General features: G+C 39.6%; 1 protein-coding gene across 1 annotated transcript in view; it reads left to right on the forward strand.

The window, feature by feature from the left end:
* Nucleotides 1-17,471, forward strand: part of LOC119658208 — a 33,135-nt gene extending 15,664 nt beyond the window's left edge. The window contains exons 6-9 of the mRNA XM_038065474.1: nt 11,250-11,409; nt 16,574-17,005; nt 17,056-17,194; nt 17,258-17,471. Of these exons, the coding sequence (XP_037921402.1) occupies nt 11,250-11,409; nt 16,574-17,005; nt 17,056-17,194; nt 17,258-17,462 (936 nt within the window). The 3' untranslated portion in view covers nt 17,463-17,471. The remainder of the gene's footprint in view (nt 1-11,249; nt 11,410-16,573; nt 17,006-17,055; nt 17,195-17,257) is intronic.
* The last annotated feature ends 735 nt before the right edge of the window (nt 17,472-18,206 follow it).

The following is an 18,206-nucleotide window of genomic DNA, read 5'->3' on the forward strand; positions in this document are numbered from 1 at the left end:
TTTTGCAGTTTTGTTTTTATTTTTGGTTTAAAAGGAAATAAAAAGACAATAAAAATCTTCATAATAAGAAGGAAGTACGTTCTTCAACAAATCTTTACCAGATCAATTTAAAAATCAGAATTTTTTAAGGTGTACAAATACTTATTCTGCCAAGTGTACACTTCAACCGAAACACGTGGATCTAGTGGAACGGATCTTATATTGTGATATGTTTGTAAATGCAATGCGGCAGGACTTTCGAGGAAACACAGCAAGAAATGACACCATACCGTGGCTAGACCACTAGATTTAAGCCCGTGTGACTTCCTATGGGGATATCTGAAATCAAAACCGGACCCTATGGCCCAACTTTATCCGAAGTCATCAGGTTCCTCCAGTTCCACTATAATCGCGTTTTTGAAAGCGTGGATGTTAGATCCGAAAAGTGTGTCAAGCTCGATAGTCGCCGGTTGTTATTCACCTTATCTTTGTTTGGGTTTCAAAAAAGTGTTTTTTCCAGATTTTTCTGTGACCACATTTTTGAATCAAAACTCACTACCAATATACTAATCGAATAAGCAACTCCTCAGAGGTAAGAAAAAAATGTATTATTGGCAATTTTTTACAAAGTGGTGGCTGTTCGACCGCGGCGAGCAGTAGAAGTCCCTTAGATCACCAGAACGCGACATGAACCACATAAGATCAGCTAGTGAAGCACCAACGGCCATAATTTTAGATTTTTTCTCGCAAATTGGCATGATTTAGGAAATAAATTCGCATTTCCGACGAAAAAAATGACATCGATTCTTCTCTCTCTTCATCAAATATTAAAATTATTTGTGCTTGACTAGATAATTGCATGAAGAAGTTTCAATTGAATTTTCAAGTCGATCGGATGAAAACTCCTAGTTACGAAAAAAACTTGTTTGAAATTTAAAAAAGCTGTAATTTTTCGAATATAATAATATGGTCCATAAAAAATTTGTTACCCTCACGCTGCTATCCCAGCACCATACGATTGACTTTCCGACGCATCTTACTCCTCCAGCTCTTTTCTGATAAATCTAATGCTGCGTTGAGTCTCTTTGAGATATCGGAAGCCGGGTTGGATGCGGTTTTCCTGCTTGCAGTTGGTCCGGGAAAAATTTATTTATTTATTAAATTGTAATTCTAGAAGAACGTTATTAATTTTGAATTTATGGATGTTTTTGTTTTATCTAACAGATATAATAGAATTCCTTAACGGGGTACAGCGCGTCAACTACGCCTAGGAGCTGTCGTTCACGGTTGAAATGTGCTTCCAATCCCTCCAGGATATGCCGAGAGTCCTACACTCCTCCTATACTGTTTTCCTTCTGAAATTATCTACTTGGGTTTTGTTGGTATCTATCTACAGTCTGATTCTACTTGCCTTTCTTTCCAAATAAAGATTCATTTGGTTAAGGTTCATGCTCGGCGAGAGTAGTGTTTTGGGAAAAATGTCATAGCCCATTGAACTCCACCACGTCCTCCGAACAAGGCAGCTTGAAGAACGTCACCGAGAACAAGAAGAATATATCGTGGCCAGTTCGTCCGAGATTTTACCTCGATGTAGCAAGTGGTATTTTGAGCCATTATATTTCGCTCAAATATTAGCTATAAGTTGAAATTAATGGTCATGTTTTTGCTTTACAGTTAATATATAAATTAAAAAAAGAATTAGGTATTGCTCCTTATACTGTAAATATTTTTATTTTCCTTCCGCATACAATTGTTTCGGAGACCGCGTGCTTCATTCCTCAGTGGTAGTACCTCTGGGAGTGGAAGTGAATCTCGAGCTCCGCGAAGGGTACTTCAAAAATGTCCGCACTACATGTGTTATAATAGGCGGTGCGGAAAGTAATATCCGAGTTGGCAGAGCAGTCCATCAGGCAATTTCAGAGTTTGAAAAGGGGATATCGAGGAAGATACGGCGTTACTGCAGGAAGGGGAGATTGAGGGCGCGCAGTCGTGACTGATAGTTAACCCGTGGAGGATTCTTTTTGTAAAAGAGGGTTCGGGTGAATTTGCGATGTACAAATTCAAGAGCACGACAGTCATGGATGCGGGAAGGGGACCAGATTATACAGCAAGATTCAATGATGATTCTGACAAGGGAATTTAAGAGTGTTAAGGAGGGCTAAATTGAGGCAAAGTCGGAGGAGGAACGTAGAATAAAGCCAGACATTTTGGAAGCTCTGTTGATGATGTCAATGAAGTGGGAATTGAAATTAAGTTTGTCGTCGAATATTACACCCAGGACTTGGAAAGAGACCAGTAGTGAAAGGGGTTCTCCGTTAAGAGAATAGGAAAAGGATGTTGCGGAGGATTTAAGCGAATAGCACATCCAGGTTGTTCAGCGAATACCAACGGACCAAATTATCAAGGTTAGACTGCAAGGGAGCACAGTCCAGCGGAGACAAAACAGACGCAAATAATTTAAGGTCGTCTGCGTAAAGCAAACACGGGCAGGCGAGGTCATTAATAAAGAGGAAAAGTAGGGGCTAAGTATAGAGCCTTAAGGAACGCCAGAGGAAGGTGACAAGAAACGAGTTGAGTAACCATAAAAAGAAACTTTGCAGGGACGGTATGAGAGATAAAAGGAAAGCCAGGAGATGACTGAGAGAGGGAAGTTGAAAAGTGAAAATTTAGAGAGGAGAATATTATGGTCAAAGGTATCAAAGGCTTTGGAGAAATCAGTGTAAATAGCATATACCTCCTGTCATGAATTAAAACATTTAGAAATGAAGTTGTAGAAATGAAGTTGGTAAAGACCAGAAGGTTTAAATCTATGTTTCACGAAAGTATGCTGCTCTTTGACAATGAGAAGACCGAAGTGCGCGGTCAACCAGTCGTTGACGCGTTTTCCTAGGATTTTAGAGAAAAGGAGTGAAGAGAAATGGGGCGGTAGTTCGCAGCAAAAGAGAAGGGTCTCCACTCTTGAGGATAGGGATGATAAGGTCCCCTTTTCAGAGATGGGGAAAGTACAGTTTCTACAGTTACGAAGGAAGAGATTAGGAAGCCTATCGGGGCCAGGTCCAACATTGGGGTCCAGATGACCATGGATGTTATTAAGAATCTCCGTTGTGAACCAAGTTGTGTACGAACATAGGCAAGCAGGGGAAGAAGGGGCATAACAGTAGAGGAGATCGGACAGGATATTGTAAAGAGTGTTTAGAGCTTGATCACACGTTGATTTGCTTAATAAATGTACCCAGTTGAGAGACACTAAAGCTGAGTTCAGACTGTCAAAGTTGGCTTTGCGGAAGTTGAATTTAGTAGATTTACGTTCGGTTTTGGAGTTTGAACGAGGAAGCTCCGCTTTAAATTCAAGCGCGGGATGATGAGCGTCAGTTTTGACTTACGGGGATGTGTAAGAAAATAAAGTAAGGCGGTGCTCGGGGAAGATTAGTTTTTGATGGTATTGAAATTCAGGGCTGAGCAAGGGTTTATAAAGGAAGAAAGTAGAAGGGAAGAATAGGAGAGGTTACTGAAAGGAATTGGAAGGCTAGGGTGATTAGAAAAGTGGAGCACGGGGAGGTTAAAATTTCCGCAAAGGAGGAAAGGGAGGGAAAGGAATCTGATAGTAAGAAGCTCAGGCAAACTGTCAAACAATTCTTCATACAGGTAAGAAATTCAAGCACAAGGGACGTATACACAATATACAATGAACGGGAGGAAGTCGGGCGGGAAAACACGAAGAGAAACACAGTCAAAAGGAAACCCAAAGAAGGAGAAGACGAGTTGGGCCTTCAGGCCACAAAGAAGGGTTGCCGAGAACATCGTGAGGATAAGTTACCATGAAAGACGCAATCGCCTAGTCGGTGTTGTTTTCTTTTGTCAGTTTGACGCAGGACAGAGGAGAAAGTAAACCAACTTTGCTCTTTATGTACTCCAGTTCATCGTCCGTAGAAGTTGCGGACGCTAGCCTGGAGATAAAGAGCTGTTTAGGTGGGGACGCCACCTTTCGCCCGGGGCCACTGGTATGAATGGATGAAGTGCCAGGATATATAGCAGCGGCGGGAAGTGAAGCTTTGTTGGCGACGGGAACGATTCCAAAAAATGGAGCGGCTGTGTTCCGATTCGTGACCTGCTGAGGAGGTTGCGGATATTAACCTGTTGAAGGCGCCATGGAGCGAGACAGGTTCGGAGACTCGGTGGACTGTAGCTCGTCGCACAGGGGCCACTGAATCAGGGGCGTAGAGCCAGTTGAAGCAGTCCTGACTTAGGAAGGCATTGCAGATGATTGAGAGGCCTAGTGCACAGACTTCTGAGAAGATGTTGAGGCTTCACTGTTAGCCACAGTAGGAAGCGCCTTTTCAGAAATCAAAGTCTCGTCGAACGAATCCCTAAGCCGCCGGGAACACGTAGATAGTGACGACTTAGCAAATCGTTGCATTTTTGGCACTGCACCACTGTTGCGATTCACGTTTTCGTGGAAATTCAGTGATTGTGCTGAATCGGTGGGCTTGGTTAAGTCACCCTTGGCAGAAGTAGAAACAGCTGAAGATATAGTTGATACCGCCGGTAGAGGAGCTCTTTTCGGCTGTGGTACCAAAGTAGAAGTCTCAACGGCGCGCTGAATAGCTGCCAAGGTCGTAGACTGTTTATTAAGCAGGTGTATCGCATCCGAAAGCGTGGTGCCGTGGCAGGTGTTGCAGCAATAGGACATGTTATTGGCAAACTTTGTTGAAATCTCCAAAAATACCGCAGGAATACCTATGCATTTGATGTGGTGAGATTTCCGCAGTAACCATCGCGATCGTGGAACTTAGAGCGCGACGATTCAGGTTCGTCACACTGCACGTATCGGATATCATAAATTGGAGGTGATGCCATATTCAGAAAACAAAATGCAGCCGAGAATCAATTAACTGTTTGCCTACAAATATGCAAATCGCTGTGTCGATTAATATGTAAACGTAATAGCACGAAGAGGGCAGAAAAGAGTAATTTGGATATCTGTTTCACACCAGAGATTATTCGAGAAATAAAAGGTACAAGTTAGACTTCCACTAACCTAATGCCGACGGCTTCGCCATTGAAAGGCGGATGCTCTCGCACTAAGCTATAAACAATCCATCAAGTGCAAAGGCCCTGCTGCGCTATAAAGATATCTATGATGAAAAATCCAAACAGTAAAGCTGGCGGAAACCGTAAAGTTACTGAGGCCGTTATTGTCAATATTCCGGCTGTAATTTTCAAATTTAAATCACCAAAAGAATCATTAAAAAAACATCACCATTATATTATTTTAAGACCCGAAGTGTAATGAATAGGGAAAGTAATTAAATGTAAATGATGATTTTAAAGGCAATCAGTAATAATTGGGAAAATTATGGAAGAAAGTAAAATCACAAGCACTCAGTACTCACAGTACGAACATTCCCGCCTATAGCCGTAAAGAACATTCAATTTTTCATCACCATTGCATTATAAGTACCTGATTTGCGCTGATCTGGCTCTGGATGTAATCATTGCATGGCCTCACTGTTGGGATAGTGACTACGTACCAAAACGCTGATCACGAGTTTGAATGCGGGCTCAACTCATATGGCTACAAGAAGTGTAATACTGGCATACTAGACCGGTGAATGAGACGAAACCCCTTCGAAAGGAATTGCCCAGCGCAAGCTCACAACAAGCGAAATATCATATGTGGATATACCACGTGGCATCTGACCCATGGCGGACGTGAGGCAGCGTCTGGTGAATTGCCTCTGCTCTGGACGAAATCGTCAGTCAAGATTTTTGATAAACTTCGGTGTTTAACCCAAAAAGAGGAGTCCGTAGATCACAAGAGAAGAAGTAAATTGCTTCCCAAGTGATCCGGTTCGTCATCAAGTAAAAAGTATAATTTCAGTGTCTAGAAGTAATTAGCACCGCCACAGGTCAATTGGCAGACCTGATGCGATGGTTTAACGAAAAATCAATGGATATATAAGCTAATTCAATCGATCAATGTGTGGACTAGTCGTTACGACGGAAACTGTAGTTACCAGGTTACTCGACTACTATCTGATCAAGGCGGTTAGCGAAAAAACGTAGACAGATTCCGACACAATTCAGCGTGTTCAAATTGCCCAGGCCAGAAAGAAGAAGCAGAGTATGCAATATTCTTTTGGATTTGGTTGTCGTGGAGGACCAATATTCCGAGTGCGAACCCGTAATTAGAGCATTAGGTTGTCGCACGGAAGATCTCGGTTTAAATCTCACTGGGATTTGTATAGATATCAGTTGACTCAGCTGTGAATGAGTACCGACTCACTGGCTTCAAGGTACTTATCCAATTAGATTGCCGCGCCAACGGTTATTATTATTATTACTAATTAGAGCCAGAAATTGAATTCTGTTGAGTAACGAATTCGTTCATCAAGAGTCAAATTTTTGATACAAAATGGACTCACTTTCTCAAGCAGTTTCTCAAATTGATAAATCGAGTCAATGAAAAATTTGCTTTGATCACACAAATACTAAGCAAAACTCCTATCACCAGCCGACAATCTCTAGGAATACGATTTATAAACATTATAGTATCTATTGCTTGACACTTGAACATCCCAAAGAAAAAAACTTGCATAGCAAAATACAAAAATAATTGAGTTACTTGATTAAGTGACATAGCATAATAAAATATAATAATAAACTGATACTCTGGCTAAAAATGCTGACCGCTTAGTGATTTGATTTACCTTCTGGAGATAATAACCGTTATCAACTTTGATAAGAACCTATCAAAAGTATAAAAGCTGTAGGCAGTTGTACTTTTCACAAGTGTTGTTTGTTACCGTAAATAATTACACAGTTGGATAATTGACACAAGCTTTTTTGCGTTGTTCAGGTAAGACTATGTGGAAGAACCACGGATAAACTTGCACATTGCGTTTTTTCAGATCTATAATGCTCAATATCTTGATCTAATCAAACAGTGAATTTGATGCTCCCTAAAATTTTGTAGTGTGATATTTCCAGTTCTTCCTAATATCTTCAGTGGGATTTATACGCTATTTTCGGTTTGTGCGAAATCATTGAAGTTATTAATTAATTTTTAGTGATAGATTTTTTCCTATGTGCCCTTTGTCGATGTGTCCTCAAATGAATTCGGGATAACGGAGACATTTTGCTGATTTTCAAATATTATTGATTCCATATTGCAGTATAGCTACTGTTATTTGGGGGATGATGTAGTCAAGTTTAGTACATTAACAGTTGAGTAGAACCACAAAATCAAGACGTTTTGTTTACCTTCCTTCCATTTTAGGGGAATAATTGCATGTACTTTATAGATCGATAAGATCCCGTGTTCATTTAAATATTTAATTACCAAATTTAACAATTTTTAAAAAGTATTGGCCATTTGTAATGACTAAATTAGTTGCCCAAAATAAAAGATCATCGGAGTTGCTCGGAAAACATTAGCGACACTTAACTGAAAATAAAAAGTGCAGGTTCGCTAGCGCGCGTTCGAGGTGCCTAGTTCGTGCGCCGTTTTGGTGCCAAAAACTCTTAAGGTCATGACTGGCGCGGTAAGGGCAAGGGGGCAGGGTCCAGCCGCCTCAGAGCTTCAGAGCTGAAGCATTCACGAGTCTCCCACTCTACATCTAGAAATCTCCCTTGATGTCCTCAAAGAATGGTTTACTTAGTGTCCGTTGCCTTGCTCTAGCTAAAGCTAGGCAATCGCAAAGGAAGTGCATGAGGGTTTCTCCCTTCTCTACACAGCTTCGACAATGCGAATTATAGGGTCTGTCGCATCTTATGGCATGGTTCCCTATAGGCCCGTAGCGTGCAGAGCGCCGTAATTTTATATTCATTAGCACGCATGGAGCTTAAAACTTGCGACCGGACTGCCACGAGTGAAACGGAAGATCCATGACGGATCATATCCCGAAGGTAGGAGATCCCTCAGATCTTCATATTCCTCATATTCGTTCTCAATTTTGTTTACATGACTATGAAACAATCTTGAAAGATTTTGTTGTCAGTGAATAAGGATGTCGTTAAGAAGAGAGTTATGTTTAAATTCAGCAATTTCCATCAATTTAGTGTTTTTTTATTTTTCATAGCCTGAGTAGCTAGATTGATTTCTTGCTTCATTGATTTCCTGGTTTGTAAGATTGCGCGGGGCTGTATCTGTTTTGAACTTGCCCCCGTTAGTATGACAAATGATCTCAGTGTAGTGGGCTGGCGACTTTTGACTTGCTCATATGTAGAAAGTTTCATTTCAACCGCGAAATGGCCCAACACGCCCGGCAGCGCTAAGCACTGAAGCAGAGAGTAAGTAGCTCCCGAATTAAATACTTCTTTGCTAAAATAAAATCTACATCTAAGGAGAATTATGTGTTTAAATTCTACAACGACTTTACAAGCATTGGAAACAATTACTAATGCCCGGGGTAGTTTTGCAGCTTTTCATAATCAAATGTTGACTAAGGTATAATAGGCGCCTTGGGGAGTACCACCTCAGGATTAAATGGTCACCAAATATTATTGAGCCAATTATAAAGGAAATTCTTTTTCCCGTTAGTGATGTAGTGTCGCCCCAGAAGGTGTGCCTTGAATTAAAGTCCCCGGCAATTATGGGGTCGATCAGCTTTGAACTGGAGGTTTTGTATCAAGCAGAACCTTATTAAAATCGATTCAATGTCTGTCTGTCACACCCGATTTACTCGGAAACGGCTGCAGTTATTGTCGCGAAATTGGAGAGCGTGTAGCCAGTGTATATGTAGCCGGTGGGACCATTTTCCGTTGAAAGTGGGGGTTAAAATTTGTTTTCACCGAATGTGGTCGTGTGGAGTATCAAATGAAAGATCTCGCTAGTACTTTTCGAAAGTGATATTATTTTTGATGCTTGTGGGTATGTTTCGCGTTGTAATCTCCCGTAATAATGAACCTATTGCCCAGAGTCGAAAAACAAGTCTTGAAATTATTGGCGCTAATTTTGAATTTTGGATGACAGTAGATTATGAGAAAGTTAGTTTATCGGACTTCTCTGTTATGCGAAAAGAAGTTTCTTGCAAGTAATTGGTATGATAGTTTTCATGAATATCATAGTTCAGACTCGATTTCGTAAGGATGCCACTATCACACTCCAGTGGCATTGAACTCAAATGCCCTCTTCGCGACACACATTCCCTGAGAGCTATTTTAAAATCTGCCTGTATAACAGTCCATTGAAAAATTTATTTCGTTGTCGAGCTTTCATCAGCCAATGGGATGAACTACATTTTGGTGGAGATATTTTTTTATTAGATTTGCTTCCGGATCAGCGGAATTGATTGCTGTTGAATGGTGTGGTGTATTGTTCCGATCGAATGATCAATGAATGCCTAAGTTTACAATTTGATTCTGGTTGAAATGAACAATGAATGAATGAATTTGATTTGTAGTGCATTGAACAGTTCAAAGTGCAAAAACGCACTTTGTAAATTTGCAAGTACAAGTGATTTAAAGTTAAAAGTAGTGTTGAGTAGCTTTCGAATTGACAGTGGTATCTTTATTGAATCAATTGAAGGTAAAGGTATTCATTTTTGTGTGATTGATGATCTGTCACCGAAATCCTTTGTATCGCGTTCGTTTGCTAGTAAGGAATAAATTGGTGATAAATGCCGGGACTAAATTTAATTAAATGCCGGTATTAAATATTAAAACGGAACGGAGTCTTGCGTTCATGATTTTTCTAATAAATTGTATAATGTTCTGCTTTAATTCACCGACTGCGATTTTAAAAACAAATTCTTTTGTGTGATATTTTCTTCTGACAATAACGTGCGCCGAACAGGAAGATTCGATGATTTAAATAATTCTCATCAAACTGTTGAAGGGCGGGGAAAAAAACATCTGAACAGTTGAAATCGGCTTTGGCTTTATCTAAATTGGGTAAGGATCCGAGAATTGGAGATTTGATTGTTACTCATTGCAGATCAATTATAAAGTGTTGTTATATAGTATATATGTACACTATATTTGCAGCATGTTTTTGTATCTTATCTTGGTGTCTTTTAAATAATTTTGTTTATTTAATACTTGTAAACTTGTATATATATATATATTATGGTATGACTTCCCCTCATTCTCAACCCACACCACGCCATTGGCTATAGGATACAGTGAATTCATATGAATTAAACTTTTATACAATAACTTTGTTAAAGATTGACATGAGATTTATTTTGAGCCTTACATTTCATATAGGTGCATCATCTTGGGTTTTCCCAGGTTTTTCATTTGGGTAGTTTTCAGAAATGAGCCCTACCTTAATATATGTGTATACTTTTTAATCTCGGTCACCTGCTTTGCGACTTATGTACTAACCGCCTTGTAAAGTACTAATCGGGATTTTAATTTGATACCCTATGCGGTCATATTTGCTTCTACGGAGACTACCCTTTTAATTGCTTAACTTTACATTAGACAATGTGTTTTTTCTAGCAATAAATTGGAACCTTTGGAAAAATATGTTCTCATTCAAAGAAGCACACAACACAAGAAAAAATAGATTTCCTTCCATTCTAATATGAAGTATGCAAATATTTTTTAAAAATAACAAAATGAGGAATTTCTGAAAAATAAAATATTAAATTAATTTTTTTAAATTATTATTTTTGAGGTTCTGCATATTGGCATGGGTATGTAGCATAACCAGGCCCGATGAGAGGAAGGTGGGAAGGGGGTGATACTCTCCGGACCCGGAGTATTCTTAGGGGACCCGAATGAGAATTGCAATACAAAAAATTGATAATAGGCGGGTCCGCATAATTTTCTCCCGAGAACCGTATATCTCTCACCTCGGGCTCTATTATCCGGATATTTTTTTCCCGGGGCCCAAATTTTCTCTGTACGGACCTGAGAATAAGGGAAATTTTAACTAAATCCATTAAGTAGTCTTTCTGAGTAAAACACGTTTAAAGTTTTGAAAAAAAGTAGCAAAACTTACTATTGAGATACTCCTTCACCTAAGTCAGCTGACTATAACAATATAGGATCGAGGATATTGCATAGAAGGGACGATTGAAGTAACTGCTGCCAGCTAATTTCTGTTACTAAACCTACTACGGCGCGCTCCATTCTTTGTGCTATAACCTTAGATATATTTTGAATATCCATCACTTTTATCTTCAAAAGGATTTCCGATAAAATACATACATACATAAGTTATTTAATAAATTATAAAGGAAATCCTCTAAAAGCGAGCGCTGAGCTTTGTGGATACCCTAACATCGACTACTACTTCTAATATTCAATTTCTTCAATAGATGTCATATAAAGTAGAAAAACTGCCTACGGCACCAGCTCACATAGGCGAAGGACCACATTGGGATATAGAAACCCAAAGTCTTTATTTCATAGATGCCTACCGTGGAATGATACGTCGTTATTCTTATGACGAGAAGAGAGAGTACGCAGCGAAAGTAGGTGAGTATTTTTCTTTGATTTGCATGGCAATATTTCTTCCAATAAGTAAGAGTAATATTATGACTAAACTCTAACATAGAATGTGTCAAAAAAGTATTCGTCTGCTTACATTTTCCGTGATTAAGTTAGAATTTTCATGACCTTAAATTTTCTTTATTATCTATTCTTTAGAAATAAAATAAAAAATAAGCAGTTCACTCCATTGGTACAAAGAAAAAACAAAACCACAAAATAAACCTTATCATTACACATCAATAAAGTATTTGTCTCTATGCATTAAATGAAGAAAAGAAAATGTGTTTAATACTTTGTTGGTCCTCTCTGTTCTTAATACTAGCTTGTAACCGGTTTGGAATTAAATTTACGAGATTTTTTGTTACATTTCTTGAAATGGTTCTCCTTTCTTCCTGAAGAACAATTCGTAAGTCATTTTTGTTTGAAATGTATCTGCCCCGGGCTTTATCTTCCCATGTGTCCCAGAAGTGGTATATAACGTTCACATCTGGAACTGTGGTGGAGTTTCTAACCTTTTTAAAGTGTGGTAGAATAGCCACAATTTTGTATTTAGCGCTATGTGTTTGGAATCATTATCTTGACCAAAAATGTAATCTACAGATAGGCCCATACTTTCCTGCCTGGGGTTATTTTTAATTTTTCAGAGTTAGTTTTTGTGGTTAGCCAGATCTTCGGCCGTTTTCATGTATTCAGAAGCCTGTAGACAATGCTTTTAATAGATGTAACCGACTTGTTATCACTTTCACTTGTGTGTGTGTATGGTGGTGGAGAAGGTACAGCTTCTGAGCACTCAGACCGTGTTGGCCCATTGTACTCGCCTTCCCCGTCTAATGGAATATTCCTGATTCGTTAACGTATCGCAGGATTTCCATTAGTGGATGTCATGCTACCCGTCGCAATTGGAGAACATCGGCACCAAAAATCTGATGCCTGATGTGTCCATAGGTGGAGCATTCACATAGGAAATGCTCCGTGGATTCCGTGGGACACGTATCATCTTGAGTAATTCCTATTCTGAACATATGCCCAGCTAGTGAATTATGGCCTCTCAGAATACACCTGCAAGTCCTCCTGCTTTTCGACAGGATAAACTTTGCGGTACGCATGTTCGATTCTGGCAGGAAAAGTTTGGTGTGTCACCTGTCATTATGGGAAGCTTGTTTCCAGTTTTTGAAAACAGACTTAGCCAATGCTACTGACACTCCAATTGCTGGCTCCGGTCCTGGCATAAGGTTTCTGCATTCCTGGACGATTTTCGAGATGATCAAAGGACTGCTCAATGCAGCTTGGCTGTCACTGTAAATTGCGATGCGCCTGCGCTTCAACCGCTCGTCAATCACCCAGTTTGTCGCCCTTCGGATCGCATAAACTTCGGCTTGAAAAACCGTTGCATATTGTCCCAAAGGAAAAGCCCATTTCTCGTTTTTATTGAGAGGTAGACTCCGGCTCCAGAACCCTCTTCTGTTTTTGATGCCATCGGTGTAGAAGACTTCCGTATATCCCGCCACGCATTCCTCTGGGTCTTCCCAGTCCTCTCTGCGCTTCAGGGTAACTTCATATCTTCTACCAAAGAGATGTATGGGGACACGAGAATCGGAAGGCATTGTAAGAACTGGTTTCAGTCCTCCCAGTAGCTCTTCCAAAGCTCTGTGTCCCCTACATCCGTTTTTTCCCCATAGATCTAATCGAATTAGTCTATGAGCTTCTCTCATTGCAGTGCTTTGAATAAATATATCCAGGGGCTGCAAATTGAGTAGTGCATTCAGAGCTGCGCCGAATGTCGTGCTCATGGCACCAGTGATACCCAGACACACAGTTCTTTGCAGTGCGGCTAGTTTACGGTGAAAATCTTTTTGTCTCACCTTAACCCACCACACTATGGATGCATATACGAACTTCGGGCTAATGATGGCAACGTATATCCACATTACCACATGAGGCCTAAGTCCCCATGTCGAGGCAAAGGTCCATCTGCACAGTCCATAAGCTGTGAGAACTCGTTTCATCTTGACCTCTACATGTTTGTTCCAGAGAAGTTTTTTATCTAGAGTGACTCCCAGATGTTTCACTTCTTCGGAGAATTGAAGGGTAGTACCCCTCATCTCAGGGAGGCAAAGTCCATACAGTTTTCCCTTTTTTATGAATAAAGCCATTGTGGTTTTATTTGGATGGAACTAACAGATCATGTCTAAGGCACCAGCTGCCTATCAAATCAACGGCGCGTTATATATTCCTAAACACCGTTCCCAGATCCTGATTAACAGCAAGCGCAGCCACGTCATCAGCGTAAGCTTGAGCGTGTATTGGCAAATTTTGCAGTTCGCATAGTAGTGATTCGATCAGCATACTCCACAGAAGTGGATCACTTTCACTTACTTCTTTGAATGTTCGCTCTTATTTAAACAAATTATTGACAATTTTCCGCTCTTCCATAATTGTTTCTCGGTCCTTTCATCCCCCTCTATTGCTTTAAGATGCAACACTAAATAGACTACAACGCAATGTCGACTCAATGCGCACGAAAATGCTCTAGTAATTACCGTTATCTGGTAAAATTTCAAGGAAAAATGCATGGAGACGAATGCTTTTTTGATGTGTAACGATGAGGTTTATTTTGTGTTTTTGTTTGTAATGATGGAATAAAGTGCATATTTTACATTTTATTTCTAAGAAGAGATAATTAAAAAACATTTGAGGATATGAACCAAATATTGTCTTTTTTTTAGCTATGAAAATCCTACCTTAATCATGGAAAAGGTAAGGAGACGAATACTTTTTTGACACACTGTATAGTAATTCCACAATTTTCAATATGCAATACATGTTAAGTTTCTCTGAGTGAAGATTCGATATAATGAATGCTTGAAAAATGTTTCTGGTTTTTTTTCAACAATTTGACAGATATTTATCGTTGACACAACCACGACTGTTAAGGTTCTAGAAACCTAGAAATAGATAAGTGTAAGCTATAAAGCATTCGCCACTGCATCTCTTCAAATAAGTCCTGGAGCCGCGAAAATTCCTTAGAGGGGTAATGATTTTGAGAAATATTCATAATTTCGCGAATGACGCCCCTAAGCCCGATTAAGAAGTTAAAGGCAAAGTGTTTCTAACCTGAATGACAAAGAAAGAGGGTGGCGTGGGAGAAATTGCGTCCTTGGGAGCAGTTCATTAGTGGAATACCTCATTGAAACACTGACACGCATTGAGGACAGGCATTTAACCAATGCTTCAGGAAACACTATGATCGTAACGATTTTGCAGTCATTGGCTATATGTGGGTTTTTCGTAATTTAAGGGGTCATCCCGTGTGAAGGCCGTTTTTTTTTTTTTAGAAATTTTTTGTGAAGAACTGGAGAAAGATACAAATACGAATTTTTCACCATATATTTATTAATACCTTGAGCTTTCATAGTAATTTTTCCAGCCCGGTCACATAGTTCGTTATTGAAACACAGAGCAGTTTATACACCCATCTCCAAAAAAGGTGTTTTTCTGCTGCCACGCTCGAGGGCGCTGGGGTCATCTTAGAGGAAAAAAAAGTAAACGGCATTTTAACGTACAGACTTAACTACAGTCCGCAAACTAGGATTATTAAAAAATATTAAAAACTAAATTTTTGGTGCCGTGTTTTTTTTTAATTTTGGCGTTTTTTTACGGCTTCTTCAATGCATAAAAAAAAACTACTGAATAAATCGCAATTATCCTAGTTTGCGGACCGTAGAAATATGTTCTGAATAAGTCGTGAAAATTTTAAAGAATTTGGTGGGATAGATTTTGGGCTATGGTGGCAGCCGATCTTCAACATGCGGTTTCGAGAAAAACGCATTTAAAAAGTAGAATAAATCACGTGTTTAACACTGTAATTTCTGAATGACTCCGAATGTCAAAAAATTACTTTGCCCCTATATTCTACACTATATCTAAATACAACTGATGCTAAAAAAAATTCGATTCCGCGGATCCGACACACGGGATGACCCCTAAAAAGCCTTGCTTACATCTCAACTTGTCAAAAGGTGAGTACTAACGAAAGTCTCCACTTCATGCGAAGCAACTGGTTTGAATAGTATTAAAAATTTCATTTCGCATAACATTCATATATATTTATAAAAACACATCTTTTCTGCGTGATCAGTGATAAAATATAGTGAAAAGTATTTATTTGGAGAAGTAATGTATGTATATCATAAACTTTCCCTCAAAATTAAGCAATACAAAATTGTTTGACCTCCAACAGGCTCCCATCAGTAATTTCCTCTTCTTTGCCAATAGAATAGTGTCGAAAGTCGTCGAAACTGATTGCTTTTTCGTCCAAGCCCATTTTTCCGTTTTTAAGGTTTTGTTGAAACTCAAACAATATTAAAATCGATTTCCTGTCTGTCTGTCACACTTTTCTCAGATGCGGTTACACCTAGTGACGCGGACTTCGGTAGAGAGGGTGGAACTGGGAATTCCTACAAATGCGATGAATTACATGTTAAACTTAAGAGGGGATCCCCAAAACACGTAAAAGATGGGTGCAAATTGTGGAGTATCAATTGAAAACCTTCGTAACTTTTGAAGCAAATATTAGTTTTTGCGTTGGTTGCAAAGGCGAGGACTGCGGGAGTCCGAAATAGATCAATTACTTTAAGGAATCGATAACAAAGTTAACTTAGGTAAAATTGGTCTCTTTCTTGTCAAATTATTACTCCTTAAGAATGAGGGCCTTAATAATACACTCAGAGTTTTTCCTGCTGTGTTAAAAGCGACTAGAAGGGCTGGCAACCTGCCAATTTCGAAACTTCTGTTGCCGAAGAACACCTTTGGCTATTGAAAAAGCAAGAAACGCTATAATCTACTCGCGCTCCTCGATAACAGTAACGGTTCCCAGAATACTCGCTTTTTGCAACTCGAGCGAAAATTTATGGATTAACTTATGGCAGACTAATGAAGTACTGATTGCGTACGGTAGGTTTTAACACCGGAGGAAGACGTGATCGGTTTTAAGAGTACTAACTGTAATTCACTCACTTCTAATATGTCTTCAAATGTTTAACAGTGGCATTTTCTTGTCTCTTTGAAGTCAACCTAGAAATTCCTCATCTCTTTATAGGTTTTTATTAGGTCGATCTCCTATACTAATTTTTGTTTATATGTGAAACAGGAAAAGAAAACGTCGTATCGTTTATAATACCGGTAGATGGTGCCCGAAATAAATTTGCTGTGGGCGTGGGTCGGCGTGTTGCAATTGTTGCCTGGGATGGCAAATCGCCGACAGCAGAGGTGGAACGAATCGCTTTTGAAGTGGAGACCGACAACAAGTACCAGTTGAACCGCTTCAATGATGCCAAAGCTGACCCAAAAGGCCGTTTATTTGCCGGAACTATGAGGGAAATCGACGGTGATTTGTTTGGTTATAGACTGGGAGCTCTGTATTCTGTTGGAGAGGGTTTAACAGTTACCAAATTGCGATCTAATATTGGCTTATCTAACGGAATGACGTGGAATGAAGCCAAGGAGAAAATGTATTACATCGACTCGACGGACTTAAATGTTCGTGAATTCAGATATAATTTCGAGGAAGGGAAGATCCTAGGTTGGTATTGTTCCGAATATTGTATAAAGTGTTTATAATTTTTGTTTTAGATGATGGATGCATTACAATTGATTTTAGTGAAGATGGTAAACGACCCAATTTCGTACCTGATGGAATGACAATCGATTCAGACGGCTTCTTGTATGTAGCGGGATTTGGGGCATCGAAGGTTTTCAAAGTCAACCCGGAGTACTATTCTCATGAATTAAGCTTACTATCTAAATCGCTCACAACTTCTTTCTTTCTTTTTAGCAATGGAAAGGTCGAGCTGTCAATTGAACTTCCATGTGAACAAATAACTTCCTGTGCTTTCGGTGGTCCAAATCTTGACATTCTATATGTGACATCGGGATATATGGGCAGGGATGGCAAGGATAAGCCAGCACCAGCTGGCGCAACATTCCAAGTAACTGGCTTGCAAGCTAAAGGCCTTCCCATGGCCAAAGTTAAACTATAAAAATTCATATATAAACATGCGAATGATTTAGCCAAGTTCAGCTAAGCTATTCTCACCCAGATGCAAATAAAAATTTAACATATATGTACTGAAGTTGTTTTTCTACCTAAATGTTTTTTTATTATGCCAATATTAGTTTTCTCAAGCGGTTTATTAAGCCGACTTCACACGTTTGTCATTTGCCGGAAACTCTAAACCTTCACAAAAAATTACCTCGATTTTGCATATCAAATATCGTCATCGTTTGCAAGTGCGTTACACTAGCCAGAGACATGGGACTAAGTTGTTGTTGGCAGCGAGATTGCACGTCTGTGGGCAAGTTGCGGTTACCACAAGTTGATCGGTCAACCACTACTAGTCTCCACACGTGCAATCTCGCTGCAACCAGTAACTTAATTAATAACTTGGTTGCACGCCTGTTGCTAGTATTAAGCCGGCTCGACATGTTTGCCGCTTGCCGCAAACCAAAAACCACCACAAACGTGCGAGGTGAGCTGTAACTTGCTTGCAACTGCAATGTACAATGAACATTCGACGTCGGAACTTTACGAGGCAGAGTGCTCACAAGCATGTGGATGCGCCGCAAGCGCTGTTGGCGAATTGATTTGTATTAAAAAACCGACACCATCTATCCAAGCCAAACACCCTATCCACACCTACGACGGTTTGTTGAAATTTGGTAAGGGTGTGGACACGACAGATCGCCTACAACCGCTAGCAAACCTACAGAAACCAAGCTAACCT

The sequence above is a fragment of the Hermetia illucens genome, chromosome 5, assembly GCF_905115235.1.
Source record: "Hermetia illucens chromosome 5, iHerIll2.2.curated.20191125, whole genome shotgun sequence".
Classification (NCBI taxonomy): Eukaryota; Metazoa; Arthropoda; class Insecta; order Diptera; family Stratiomyidae; genus Hermetia; species Hermetia illucens.